The sequence below is a fragment of the Aythya fuligula genome, chromosome 15, assembly GCF_009819795.1.
Source record: "Aythya fuligula isolate bAytFul2 chromosome 15, bAytFul2.pri, whole genome shotgun sequence".
Classification (NCBI taxonomy): Eukaryota; Metazoa; Chordata; class Aves; order Anseriformes; family Anatidae; genus Aythya; species Aythya fuligula.
In genome coordinates, this window is record NC_045573.1 from 4,246,509 (window position 1) to 4,261,596 (window position 15,088).

At 38.7% G+C, this 15,088-nt stretch overlaps 1 protein-coding gene across 3 annotated transcripts in view; it reads right to left on the reverse strand.

Annotated features, from left to right (window-relative positions):
- The window catches only part of SDK1 (sidekick cell adhesion molecule 1), a 387,420-nt gene that overhangs the window by 104,102 nt on the left and 268,230 nt on the right, over nt 1-15,088 (reverse strand). For all 3 annotated transcript variants that reach the window (XM_032197267.1, XM_032197266.1, XM_032197268.1), the window contains 3 exons: nt 10,459-10,606; nt 9,445-9,585; nt 5,815-5,996 (listed from right to left, as the gene is read on the reverse strand). In XM_032197267.1, coding sequence (XP_032053158.1) covers nt 5,815-5,996; nt 9,445-9,585; nt 10,459-10,606 — 471 coding nt within the window. The remainder of the gene's footprint in view (nt 1-5,814; nt 5,997-9,444; nt 9,586-10,458; nt 10,607-15,088) is intronic.

Genomic DNA, 15,088 nt, shown 5'->3' on the forward strand with positions numbered 1-15,088 from the left:
TGAACAGCCGAGCATCCTCCTCTCCACTCATTTCCTTCTGTCGAAGTGCTACATTACAACTCTATTTATATGTGCTAAGTTGATTTTGTAACTTATAAAAACTACACAGAAAGTCTATATCTAACCCATACGCTGTTCACTGACAACCACAGTCAAAGAAATACAGAATTTAGCAGAGGTATGAAGAGTTTGTTGCTCCCAGAACACCAGTAACATACAGGTGACCACTGATGGAAGAGTCAGCAGTACAGCCACTGCCAACCAGGGTACTCCCACTGTCTTCATCCTCCTAAAACACTTACTAGCATGCACACTGCTCGCTTCATTTCTGGGGGCATTTTCTTTACTGCAGAACTCCACAAATGCTGTATGATCAATAGCAAATTTCCAGTAATTTCAATAACATGAGGATTTTATTCTAGGAGTCTGACAAAAATACTTTTCATAATACTGCAAATTTTTCAAAATACTGCAATTTTTTGAGAGGAAAAAACCTGCATCAGCATGCCTCAAGTTTTCATTTATAGTCCTTATTGTAGCACATCTTGAAAGAGCCCAGGCAGGCACTTTAGGATAGGTTTACTGTAGTTTTGGAAATGTGGAAAACCAAATATACTAGTTATTTATTTTAAATAGTGAAATATTTTTCTTTCATTAGAGGATAATTTTCTGAAACACAAATAAATAATCACAGCACAAAGAGTACCTGCTATGATAAGAGAAGCGGTAAAAATTATGACCAGAAAATATAAACCCTTCAGAATACTGGAAACCACGATTTGTATTACAATTCATCTTTAAAATCTTTATTGAAGAATCAACATCTGCATCACAATGAATGAATTTAAGAGATGGAAAGAATATGGTCTGTCTAAGATGCATAAGCTTAATTATACTGCAGAAGATGTAATATAATACATTTCTATATTTTTAATCAGTAAAATATTGGCATCATGACCTCGAATTTACTTCAAAGTGACAGGATAGAGTTCTTCTTTTATGTCCTGATCTTAAAGACTTTCTTGGTATTTGAATAGTTTTGCATTAAAAAGAAAAAGTTTGACAGAGCTGACCTTCTGGTCATTTCTAAACTCAGATACTTTTCCAAGATCACAGTTAGCACCTTGCTGAAGCTGCAACTGTCTGCATTAAGAATTTCCTAATTTAGTGGTGGATGGTTATCCTCCTCCTACAAGTTTCTTGTTGTCAAGCAGTACAAGAGCTACCAATGTCAAACAGTTGTTTCAAAAGTAATCCCCATGTGTTTACATACTCAATTTTAAAATCTGATCTTCATGATGTTTGCAAGTATTCCTAAACCATCTCACACCGGAGACCCACCTGGGAGTCATCTTGGAAGTGCAGATCAAATTGGTCAGACAAAACCAACTGTTACTTTCTTCCCTATAAAGTTCACGCGGTTGGAAATCTGTTAAGAGCTCAGCTCCCGGGACTGCAAGCTAATGTGCAGCATTCTAAGTAGAAAAGGTCATGGAAGCACTCTAGATAAAAGCCATTAAAAGGGTTTGGCTGACAAGATAATTGAGAGAAGAGAAGGCATTAAGGTTAAGCATGTGTACATGTAATTATTCTGTCTGTAGCTATGTGCAAATAGCATGTAAACCCTGCACAGATTCCAACGGACAGACTGCTGGTCTTAAATACCGACCTTCAACAAAGGCTTGTGGAAAAGCACCCTGCTCCTTCCAAGCTCCTTGTTGGCAGCTTCCATGTCTTAGCAAGGCAGGCTCAGGGAAACGCAGGTTTTCCTCTATGTGAGGGTTCAGTTTTTCCTTCAATGCACTGGCTTGAGGTGCTAAGCTGCACCCACTGGGAGCCGTGGGGAGAGCCTTGTACAGGAGCGTGCTACTCCTTCTGCAAAGCCTTTTCCCCTCCGCACCTGGCCGACAACATTTGCTCTGCTTGGAACTGCAGCAGGTGCACAGAAACAGTGGTCTCTGCTGTTCTACGTGTGCCAATATTTGAAATTCAAAAGTGTGAGGTTTGGCATCAACTGAAGAGTTTTGCTTCCTGCAGCTAGGAAATGCCTTTTTCCCTTTCTCACATGCTTCTCACAAGGACCAAGTTTTACTTCTTTAGTAAGAGCTGGAAGCGAGAAGCCTCACCAAAAACAACTGGTAATTCACAACCTTTGTGAAATCATTAAAAACAACAACAACAAAACAATAGATGGGAAATGACACCTAACAGTGGTAAGACTGAAAGCTATAAAATCCAGATGCTGCAACTCCAACCTGCTTCTGCTCAGGAGCAGCTGGGCCAGAATGACATTCAGGGATGCTTCCTGGCTGTTGGTAAGTTCCCCAAACAAAGTGAATAATGAAGATGATTTTAGCAAAAATGTGTAAGGGAAAATTAAGGACTCTTTTACCTGAGGCAAACTGAAATGCTTGTAGAGGACACCCCTTATTCCGAGATTTCCATTTCAAGATTACTTCCTACATAAAGGAGGAAGTTTTCAGTCAACTGAAACAGATAACAGATTTGTCCAGTTCTTCTATCTCAGTCCTTATGAATTTATCTAATTCAACTCCTACTGCCTGTGGAAAAAGCCACTTTGGACCTGCTGAATAGTACCTTGTGCTTCTGTCCTTCCCTGTACTCCATCAAGACTCACTAGTCTGGTGACTCTCCCAGCCTTTTACTCAAAAAGGGCCTTTTCTGGCCTTTCAAGGTGTCCGTACACAGCAAGTAGGGAAAATAAAATAATATCAAACTACATGCTGAGGCTTATAAACTTCAGGATATAACACTGGCTTTTGGAATATGCATCAAAAGAAACACTTAACAGCTAAATTAGAAATAAAAGTAGGTTAATTCCAATGTAAATTGTCTAAGAAAAGCTCTGTCTCTACTTACAAGCCTTGCCTTGGCTAAATCTAAAGAGTGTTGGATGTTTTTCAAGGAGAGACAAGCGCAGAAGTATTCATGCTAGTGAGATGAAAGGGACAGTAAAAAATGGAAGATTCTCAAATCAGCCTGCAGGAAAAGGTAAACATGTCCAACAGTACTGAGCAGAGACAGTATCAGCGCTATCCACAAAGATGTTTATACATCTCACAAAGCTACTCATATGAAAAAGTATTGGAAAACTTCAGTTTGTCATATGGCAGTGAGAAGTCCTGCAGGACACTGTTTAACTAAGAAAAATTTGCCCTATGCAGGAGGCTGGCACAAATCCCTGTGAAAAGTAATCTCAAAGTAAGGAACAGCTGGAGAAGCTCTGATGAAGAAAGACCTATATACCCAGAGCATCAAAGGATTAGGCTGAATATCACTCTGAAAAGACTTTCAAGATTTAGAGACAGTCAAACTGTCTGACCCTAGTGCTAGGAAGTTCAGTGCTTTGCCAGTAAGTCTTTCTGACATTTTGTCTAGCTGACATTATGTGCCAGTCTCGCTACAAGTTTAGATCACTCAGCATCTTGCAAGTTTGGCTATATTCTAGAAACTGGCGATTTTTGAAGAGCTTTGAGCAGCTGATTAGTTATCAGTGGCTAACACAATGCCAGAGGACTAATAAGGGATTAATGGACTGGGTTCTGGTATAAATCCACAGCTTATATGGCCAGTCAATATTCTTCCCGACGAAGATGCCAATGTGCTGATCTGCTCCTGCCAACGGCTTGATCTGCTCCCAGTGTTCATTTCCTGCCAGGCTTTGACTGCACCACACATTTGATTAATATGAGGTATTTCAGGTATTTTTCATCAGCAGACAGACAGGTTCTTGCCAGCACAGCTCACATCATTTAATGCTTGTCAGAAGAGAGGTGGTGGTGGCCATAGTAGGAGAGGGGGATGGATGGGAGTGTGTCTTTGACATTTATCTCGGCTCACATTAAAATCGGTGTATGATTTACAAGGCAGTTTTACACACTGCTTTTTCTCACTCTTGCTGGTTTGGTTTAGGAAGGACAATCTAGAGCAAGAAACAACCACTGGCCTTTCCTGTCATTTCCCAACTACAAGACAGACAAATAAGCAGGGTTATGGACAGGTAGGGCGTTACTTATTGAGACTTTATTTTAATCCAATTTCACATGATCCTGATACCACTCAACCTTTCTTCTTTTCAACTCTAGATGTAAAAAGGCTTCAAACTCTTTTTACAGCAGACTTCAGTGATTTGCACAGATATCCAGAAGGGCATTGACTAGAAAATACAGCATCCATGAAGTAATTATTTATTGCTATTATCAAATAATGTTATAAAATAAATAACAAAGATCCTTTTTCTGTTGTTGTTGTTCATGTCTACCCACACTTGATCAGTTAGGATATAGATAGAAACTGTATAAACAGGCCACTGCAGGTTGTACTGCAGTCTAAACATTCTTGATAGTTAATATGAATGCAGGGCTGATTACTCTTAATTTATAACAGAGGATTTATATCCTTATAAATGACAACAGACAGCCAATCAATAAAGGATGATAATAACAGCACATAATATCAAGGGAAATTAGAGTCAATTGCAGGGTTTAAGAAAAAGAGTGTGAAGTCCAAACCTGAGTCTTAACAGATGGAAGGCTAAGGTGATGTGATAGCCTAAAATGTCCAAATAAACAAAGTAATGAACTGCAAACATATTCACAGAATAGATTCAAATTCTTTGTGCAAACCAATTCTCAGCAGAGAGCTGGTCTTTAGTGGGATACAAAACATTAATCCTGGCTGTAGAGAGAAGACTTTGGAAAAAGCATTTCAAGGTCTGCTATAAATACTTCTAGAAAGAGGTTGAATGTGTCTAGACTCCTCTAAACTGTGAAACTTCAGATGCCCTAAGACAAAATATGGATAGCTTCCTGTTTTAATTATTGTGGTTAATTACTATTGCATGCAAATAATCTTTTCTTAAAGATCTCCCTACAACTCAAACGGTATCTAATCACATTATAAAGTACTCCTACTAACAATTAACAAACAACTACACAATTTTCACTGATTATAAATTAACTGATGTACTATAAACTGCAAGCTTCTAAAATAGTTTAATTGTTTTATGACCAGTAGAGACCACATACTGTCCAGTGCTCAGAATCCAGCATAGCCCTGCCATTATGAAATATAAAAAAGCTTTAAGGGCTTGGTACTTAATTATCCTACAGATTTTTATACCAATCTAGAGGTGTAAACATGCCTTACACTGGTTGTAAAAAGTAATTACATATCCTTTTTTGATGCAATTTATATTCTTTTTAAAGCACTTACCAGAAAGGTGTGGAAGAGCCATAGCATAAAAATTAAGGCTCTGATGATCATTCTGTCTTCCTCTTTGCAAATGTCTGAAATGCATCATCCTTGAACTGCTATCAAACATACTTTCTCCAAAGGCTCTATTTCTCTTTCTACAGTTCCTTTCAAATTTATTCCAAATTTCTAAATCAAGTTATTCTGTGATGATCAAAAATAATGATGCTGGTTTGCTCTGCATTTGTCTCCTGTATTACGTATGTGGCATACTGCATATCTTGACTGCCATAAACCCAATTCCTTGACATATTTCCTATGCCTCTCCTGTCAGAGTAGTCTCAGCCACTGCATGTCACATATCCTATAAATCCATTCCACGGGACCCACAGCTTTTTCTACAACAGAGAGAGCAATAGAGTCTCTGCTTAGGCACTTGAAACTTGTAGGTGTTTTCTACTTCTTTCCAACCCAACAAAGATGTCTTTCAAATATGACTGAACTGACCATTCATTTTACAATTGTTAGGTGGGACTATCGGAGAGTGCATATTCTCCTTAGGAAATTGTGCTTTGACACATACAGTTCCGATTTGCTCACCTCCCTGTAAAGTGTACTCTGTCACAGGTCTGCTGAATGCTCCCAGCCCAGCTCCATTGTAAGACGCCACCTGGATTTCATACTGGGTCCAAATGATCAGGTCTTTCACTAAGCAGTAGTTAATTTCTGCACTGGTGATGTTCTTATACTGGTATTCTCCAGGGAGGCCAGCCAGGCGATACCTACCATATGGGAAGAAAAATTTGCTGTTAATTAGTCGGTATCAATTATAGAAAATATCCAGACTAGCAAAATAGCTTCCTTTGTGAAGAAGCAATATTCACACTTTTACAGCCAAATTATACAAAGAATAATGAAAAGTTATCAGAAACAACAGACTAACTGCTGATAAGACCACATCTTGTTTGACTACTATAGTATTTATAATGTGATCTCACTGAGATTACATGCATAGACCTAAACAAAATGGGTATTTTAACCTGTTTTATGGCTGTGGAAAAATTACAGCTTTTTAAATGTGGCTTGTCTAGTAAAAAATGTGATTTAGGAGAAAAAAAATAGCCCCAATGTGATTTTTATCAGGGTGCTGCTGTAAATCAGCTTGAGGAATGTTTTTTTTCCTTCTCTGAAATCTGAAAAGGAAGAACTCAGGCAGGCTCTGACCTTCTAGAGCTACAGGCACTGCCATCTCTGGCTTCCACCAGGATTCACATCAGAGCATGATTAAAATAAAGACTGAATACATTTGAGATTGAAGGACTGGTTAAGCACAAGAATTCCTGGAGGAGGGCTGTACCAAATAAGGCTGAGTGGTAGACATCCTGATAAACTTTCTACTAAGGCATGGAAAGCTGGAAAATGGAATATATTTTTCCCTGTAAAAACTGCGTTGCAGAAAACAAAGCCCTTTTGATGCATCTATTTAGGCCAAGAAACTACGAAGAATAAATAAATTATAGAAAACAAACAAACCCTGCAAATCTGTGAATGTGAATAATACTGTTTGTTTTCCTTCCTTTATTAAAATGGTACAATGGATGCTTACAATATGCTAATTCACATCAAATCAGAAAAACAGAGACCAAGTAGTAAGGGGCATGAGGCATTACTGTTCCATAGAGCAGACAAATTCAGGAACATTTGAATTCTTATTCACGCACAACTTGTACACGCTCATATTCATCTTTTGCTTCACAATAAGCACCAAAATCTTATTGGCACAGAACAATTTCACTGACATCTTACAGTCTGATCTTAAGTTATCTGAGTTAAATTGGTACAATTTCTACAGCTAGACAACTTCTGCATGTACTTCAGCCGCAAATTTTGTTCTAAAATCTCCTCATAAAGAGATCAGTTCTTAATCACTGACAACCCCTCTTCTCTGTTGAGGAGTTGCTTGCCTGACTGTATTTTGTCACAGTTAATAACATCTGTGATGTTACAATTCCATTTGTGAAACAGAAATGGAAACAAAGAAATATCAGCTCTCAGCTGAGCTTATTGAATCATCTTCATCTTTTCTTTTCTCTCTTTTTTTCTTCTTTTTTTTTTTTTTGCTTTATATATCTACCTTCTCCTTTCTTTTGTCTCCTGTGAAGGTTGCATGCATCCTGGCAAAGTCAATTCTTTGTGCAGCACTGTTTTGTCTCACACCTAGCAGACAAGGTGTGGAGTGCTCCTGTGATTTAATCTATTATGCTGTTAGCATGGCACTCCTCTAAATGCAATACTGCCAGTGAGAAAAAGGGCAGAGGAAGAAGGCCAGTTCAGAAATGTCATGTCTTCACAATTTTTCTCACCATAGACTTTGATGTATACTCTGTATGACTTGTGCAGTGCACCTTCACTTTTAAAGATCAGGTGCTCCATCAATTTAGTATCTTGCATGTCTTCAGCATTGGGTCTGTAGGATGCACAGTGGTTTTCATTTTGTTATACCTTAATACTATAGATATCAGCGCAGGAAGACCTTTCTTCAGTGCACATATTGTTGTGGCCATGTATTTTGACTTAGAAGAACAGCTTGGTTTATTGCCTGGGACAGTTGTGCTTTTATACGATAATCTTAAATTCTTTTTGATTAAATGCTTTCTTTGTGGTCTAGACAAAGCACATAGACATCAAAAACATTCACAGATTGACCATAATGAATATGATCAGTCTCTAGTAAAATAGAAAGAGACGTTATAGGGAGGACCAGGATCAATTATGCTAATAATTGTTGGCATCACTGAAAATGCTCTACAGAGAAAACAGATAAGATTGCCAGAAGTGGGAGGCTGTAGGATTGCTTTCTCAAAGGACTTAATGTTGAGACTGGTTAACTCACTACGAGTAGCTAAGGAGTTAATCCTATCATCAGGTAGACTGGTTTGAAGGAAAGAACTGTACAGACAACATTTGTACCCTGTGCAAACTGGTACCCAACTCTCATGACAAAATTTCAGCTACAGACAGAAGCTAAAGCATCTTTCCCCACCTGTCACTAATGACCAGCACAGCTTTCAAATTGAGTCCATCTCTTAAATCCACAGGCACTTGCACAAGTGGCTCACTACTATAAAAGCTTCTGTGCAGGTGACAGGGAGATTAACAGACTTCAATTCTGCCTAAAGAGCGAAGGAACTTTCCAGCTCTATTTTGGGAACTCACCAACACTAACATTGCAAAAGCATTCCCACCCGTGCCAGCAGAAGTAGGAGCACAGAATGAACAGGGTGTTGGCATTTAGACTGTAGCATTTAATTATATTTCAGTAGGCCTGGAGGACACTACATTAAAAATGTCAGCAACCTGCCTACAATAGGCTGTAACCATCAGTCGGAAATATGTCAGTGGTGGTACAGTGCTTGGGAATTTCCCACAAATATTCTGATTTAGATAATGTCTCCCTTTCTAAAGGTAAGGTCCTAGCTGGCTGCTAGTATTGCACAAAACATAGGAAGCCAGTAGACTGTAGATGAATTGGGTGTAGATGAATTCTGTTTCTCTTTAATAAATACAGCTGAGATTGAAAGAATCGTACTCAACTAACCAATTTTCAAAACCAGATCAAGGTCTTCCACAGATCAAGGTCTGTCATGAAGCATTACCTGTCATTCCTCCCTCTCCATTTTGTTTGGCAGAATACTGAAGGTTATTGATTCTATTCTTGCTCTTCCATAGAGCAGGAGCCCTTTGTGACTTTGTTAAGGTAATTCACCTCTCTATCAGTAGGCTGAGATTGCAATACACACGTATACATCTGCAGCACATAGGCTGCACTGTACCAACTTCCCTTGTAAACACTTTTAGTTCTTGGTGTTTCACTTCACTTCACTTTAAAAATGGAAAAAAATTATCAGGATGCTGAGAGTCTCCATAGGATGCTAGTCCACACAGCAGGCCCATTCAGAGTAGCTATCAGAGTAAAAAACAAACCAGTGTTCACTAACTCTTTAGTAAGACCGGCCAGAATTCAAATGTCTGCACCCTTGGGATCATTTGAACAGAGGCAATTTCTCATCTGTAATAAACCAATGCAGCAATGGCATTTTTAAATAATAACTAACATATTTAATGGAATTAAGAATAGTTTTTCAATAGCTTATTCAAACACAGCATTAAGAACTCCCTCATGCATACAAGAATTGAGCTCCAGGCTTTCCAGGGTAGGAAATTGCTTACCTTAGGATGTACCCATGAAGAACTCCGTTATGTTCGCTTTCAGGAGGAGGTTGCCACTGGACCATGATAGACTGATTAGTGCGCCCACTGGCCACTATGTTTTTAGGTGGGGCACTAGGTGGCTCCTCAGGCAGCATCAACCTGAATATAAAACAACGTGAGGGAGGTGGGTGTTGAAATAAATGATAGGTAACATTTCTATTTCATGTATCCAACTCCATGTGAACCAGTATCGTTTATCAAAGTCTGATCACTAGAAAGAAATATAATGCTGATCAAACTGCTGAAGACATGCATGAAATAGTTACAACAAATCAACATAATAAGAAATCAGTTAAGCAAGCAACAAGACAGACAGCTGAGGTAACCTTATTCTCTCTGAATCACCCAGGCTGCTACAACTCTTTAAAAAGATTACAAGCCTGAATGAGTTAGAGCTCAGGTCCAGTATCTGTGACTCCTTCCAAATTGTTTCTTTCAGCTCTTTCAATATTTTTCATATCAAACTCTTACATTTTGAAAAAGCCATTTAGAGTTCAGCTGTTCTGCAATTCAAGCTCACAGCAAGCTTCGGTTCACATAGGAAGGGGGATGCATTTGAAACCAAATTTGATGAAGCCATCCTTCTATGTCACATCTGGGTGAATTGCAGAAGTGACATTGCAATGATTGGGTGAAAGCTGTACTCCTTCCAGGGCTAACTGCAGTGACTTAACACAATAAGAAAAAAAATATTAGGGTTGCACACACTTATTTGACCATCTTCCAAGATTCTGTTCAGCTGATACACTGGAAATATGAGGGCACCTCTCCCATTGTGTGCTGATATCCTGCACCACCTAATTGCCATTATCACCAATTACTAGCAGCTGCAGAGCACTCTCCAGAGGCTTGGGTAATGATAACTGCTCCACTTCCCAGTTACTGTGCAAAAGATAACTTTACGCTATTCACTCACAACAGTCAGCATTTTTTTTTTTTTGTGGAGTACATAGGAATGTATTTTTACTGTACCTGCTGGTCTCAGCGCTGTACTGGCCTTTTCCCACCTGGTTAACTGCACATACTCTAAACTGGTAGGTTCGGGCTGGAGTTAGTCCACTCACAGTGACACCAGTCATTTTGGGGTCAAGATTTGATAGGTGAACCTTCCAGGGAGAATCTGTTGGAATAATTAACATTTGAGAGAGACCGGAGTGCTTGTTAAAAGCGCTGCAGAAGTGAGAAATTGTCTCTGACTGCACAGAGCTCTTTGTGTTTGTTTTCCTCAGAGGAACTTTGGAAAGAAGTTTCTTTTTCAGCAAAAGAAACCTTCCTGTCAGCACACACGGTTATGCAGATTGCACATTTGTCTACTGGAAAGTGATGCTGCACATGTCATGGCATAATAAATAAAAACTATATTCATTAACATTTTAATAAAAGAGGAAACAAGCATGATAAAGACAGATGGGCTGTGTATTTCACAACCCATCTGTTTGGCAGGCCATTACAACACCACACCCATGAGTGGCTCTGGTGGAAGGACTGTAATGAAATTCACAGGCAGTTTGGAATATTGTTGTACCCAGCTTGCAGGCAGGTGTAGAAGCATTACACTCTCTGCCAAATCAGCCCTTTGCTGTAAGACTTGAGAAAGCTTCTGCTGCAGATCCTACGTCTGCAATTTTTTTTCCTGGAGATAGTATATGGCATTCAGTCTAATCATTTCCTAGGAAGGTTCCCTGATATAAACAGTCCCAGCAGTACCATAAAACCCTTGTTGTCAGTTCACATACTTCACATGCTGAGCTCCTCTGATGCCCGAACTATATTTTCAAGTTTTCTAAGAGGTCAGAAATGAAACATGTTGAAAATTAAATATACTGACTTCTTTTCTTCCTGGGCTGATGTCATATATTCTCTCCAAAGTCACGACTGAAACCGTCAAGGAGATGTGACATTTGGTCTGCGTTGCAACAGTACAGCAATGGAATCAGCCAACTTAAAGATTTGCTCAGATTTTAAATAATACCAGCTGTTTTCATGCTCCCTGCTCAAAATTACAAACACTTTTGGAAATTACTGAGGAGCTAGCTGTAGATTTTGGCAACATATCTGTGCATGTTGCTCATCAGAAGTGCATCGCAGCTCCTGGCAGGTGACCTAGACGTCTGCCTGAAAATGAAGATGAGATGTCCCACATGTAGAAAGCTGCTAAACTTCACACCAAGATGTAAACCACCAATTTAGTGCTTTTCTGGCAGATTCCTTAGAAAGTTTAAGTCCACTGGGGTGTGATGCCTTTTGGGTTATAAACACTGCATCTTCAAGTTATTCAGGATATATTTACTCCAGTAGTGGCTTTCTGAGAAAAAAGTCCTTTTTAACAGGAAAACTGACAGAGCAGAATACTGGGAATGTTGGAGAGGGACATTTGCACAGCAGTCAAGTTCCATCTTTGCCAATTGTTGTTGATTTGCCATCAGTCGCTTCTGCTGCAAGATCTGGAGCGCAATTCATCTTAGCTGAACACTGGGCTTCTTTTAGAAAAAGGATACCTGTGCTGACATTGGCTAGGAGTTTTGTGCACTCTAGTTCCTTCTTTCTTTAATCAAGCTTCTCATGAGACTTTACAAATAACTGTTTACCTTGTTACACCCAGAGTGCACAGTAACAAATCAAGACAAGCCAAAGTTAAGGTATGGCTGACTTAGTAAGCTGCCTGAAGCAGCTGCATTAAGAAAACGGAAGAACAGACAACACTAAGAGAGCAAAATACCCTTGTATGAGCTACTTGGGTAGTGGTCCATTTCCTAGAGCAAATCAGTTTCATTTGTTTACTGCTAGTGTAAACACCACCTGAGAGTGCTTAACCCAAGCAGTTCAATGTAGTGAGCAGTTTGATTCAACAACAGGGCCTATTAATCTCTTCAGCACCTTGGGGCTTTGCTCTGTTTATATGCTGCATCTGTAGAATACTTTATTTATTCTTTTTCCTCTCCTGGTGGAAGATAAAAGATCTAGCAGGAAGAGAGATTAAACTGAAAACTAATATAAACGAACCCTATTCATCTCTTGGGCACTCTGATTCGTAAAGGAAAGTGGTTTGGGGGGGATTTGCTTGCTCATGGAGCAGTGGATACAGTGAGAGAGTATCTTTAAAATTTAAATGTCAAGGTTTTTTTCTTGACAATTAATAAACTAAACATTTTGAGAGTCTGTTTCCCCACTTTAAATCCAGAACAAACCCCAGTATTGTACAGAAGTTCATTTTACCATGTAGAAAAGCAATTCTAGCATTGGAAACGTTCCATAAGATTTTCAACACTGACTCTCTTCTCCTTCAGGGATGACTGTCACTTGCCTGTCCCAGGAAGCCTGGAGAAGTTCCACAGTGACAAGAGACTTGCCAGGTCAAACTATTAAATAAATCTCTGTTATATTGAGCAGACTCCACTAATCCTTCATTTAACTTAAGCTGCCCAGAAAGTACGCTGGGCTTTGCTTGCTTGCTCTTCTGCTGTAATTGCCACTCTCCAAAAAACTTTCATGTTTAGTTGTCTGTCTTCTTAAGGATATTGGGTATTTTGAATTAACTCCGATGGCCTCTCCAAGTTAATTTATTGGAAACCAAGAATCTCACAGGCTATTCTCTAGCTTATAATATGATTTTTCACCTTTGAGAAATGACTTTTGTTCTGTTAAGAATTTTGGATTCATTTTTGATACATTTGATAACACTGGTTACTCACCTACCAAGAGGTATTTCTTCTATATTTTCCTATCTATCTCACAACTCTTGCACTAATTGCAAATTCCTCAAGAATCATTTCCAATTTGATATTACAGAATATATCTATTGCAGAAATCTAATTTTTGCAGCTTTGGAGTACATTTCCGTCTCCTTTCTTCTCCAAGGGTTTAGCACTGACAGTACTATTGGAATTTACTGTCCTACTGGAGTTTACTGAATTTGTCTTTTATGACAATATGATATTGCAAAAAGCTCAAATAAAAATGAATTGGCTCATCCTTCCTTTGGTAGGACTTCAACAAGGTATATCACTGGCCTGAGAAAAGTATCTGTTTGCACTATTGCATATAGGCCTGCATCACTGTTGTAACAAACAAGAGTTTTGCTTTGATTTTTGCAAAGATTTACCTATGTGTTCAATTTTTATCATTGGAATATTCCTACCAAATTCAGCAAGACAACTCACAGACTTTCAGTTAAGCTCGTACAGATGCTCTTCATAGGAGCTTTAATTATCTCCTCATTGAAATGACGTGATGAATAGGGAGAGTTGTATCATTACATCGCACAGATATCCCAGAATACAATAAAACAAAAATGGGCTTTTGTGTTAACTGTACTCAGCAGAATTCTCTAAGTATTAATTCACTTGTTCAGATAAAAAAACAGTCAGCATAATTTTTGATTAATCCTTGAAATCTAAACTTTTTTTTGGAATAAAATATACGGAATTCCTTCTAACACCATGAAGATTCTCCGCTGGAATTCCTCAGTATGCTGCAACAGGGGTTAAACAGGTCACAAAACATCCACAAATTATGTTGGTGCAAATAACAACTTATGCTACTATTTATTTGAAAATCCTATTTCAAATGGAGGTTCACTTTCCCAGCTCTGTGTGGGCAGGAATACTTAATGACTGTGTTTCCCTGGAACTGTGCTTTTCAAATTAGATTATAAATTTGCCCCCAAATGTTTAAGGCCATATGTCTCAAATCACCCACAGACACAGTCTACTGTGAATACTTGTAATTTGAGAATTATTACATTGTGCCAAATACATTCATTTTAAAAATTAGGTGACTTGGTGACTGGAGTTGTTCATATTTCCAGCAATTTATGTGCACGATCTGTCACTGTTTTTTTCCTCTAATTAAAATAAGGTTTTTATATCTCTTTACTGAATTGAAATTAATGAAAAGGAGTTCTAATCCATGCCAGGTGGATTGACACGCCTCTCTCTAATGTAGCTAGTAATTAGTCCCCTGAAATCTACACTCATTATTTTGAACCCTCTTCAGCTAGTTCTCTGAAACAGATACTGTTATTATGTATTCACTTACGGTATGTGCTTCAAAATGTACAATGGATCCTAAATGCTATTAGGAAATAATTCAAAGCAAAACAACTAAAAGGATGAAAAAACTAGGCTACATTTTGGCACCTGTAGCAGTAAAGCAAAGCCCATGTATTAAAACTCCACAGATCCAAGAATAAACTCTTCTGTGCAGATTTGCTAAAATAAATCAGAATTCTGATGTCCCTCCCTAACCTTTAGATGGGTGAAAACAAACTGGGATTGGGATGTTAAGTATATTGCACTGCTGCTGACAGTGAAAGAGCTACAGACACAAGGATGTGAGCACAAGGAGGGCACATGCCGAATCCCTGACAGTTGCTCTTTCTGCAGCACAAATGGGACCGATAGAAAACCTGAAAAGAAGTTTTCTTTGAAAAGCAAAGAAAGATGCTGCACAGTCATATCAGACAAAACTATACCTACATAAGATCAAATGTCAGCTTCATTCATGAACATCACATGGGGGGTGGGAGGGGAACATGACAGCACCAAGGAAATATGCTGTTTTCCAAAGGAGTGGCAGGTCTGTAGAAACTAGATATTGACTA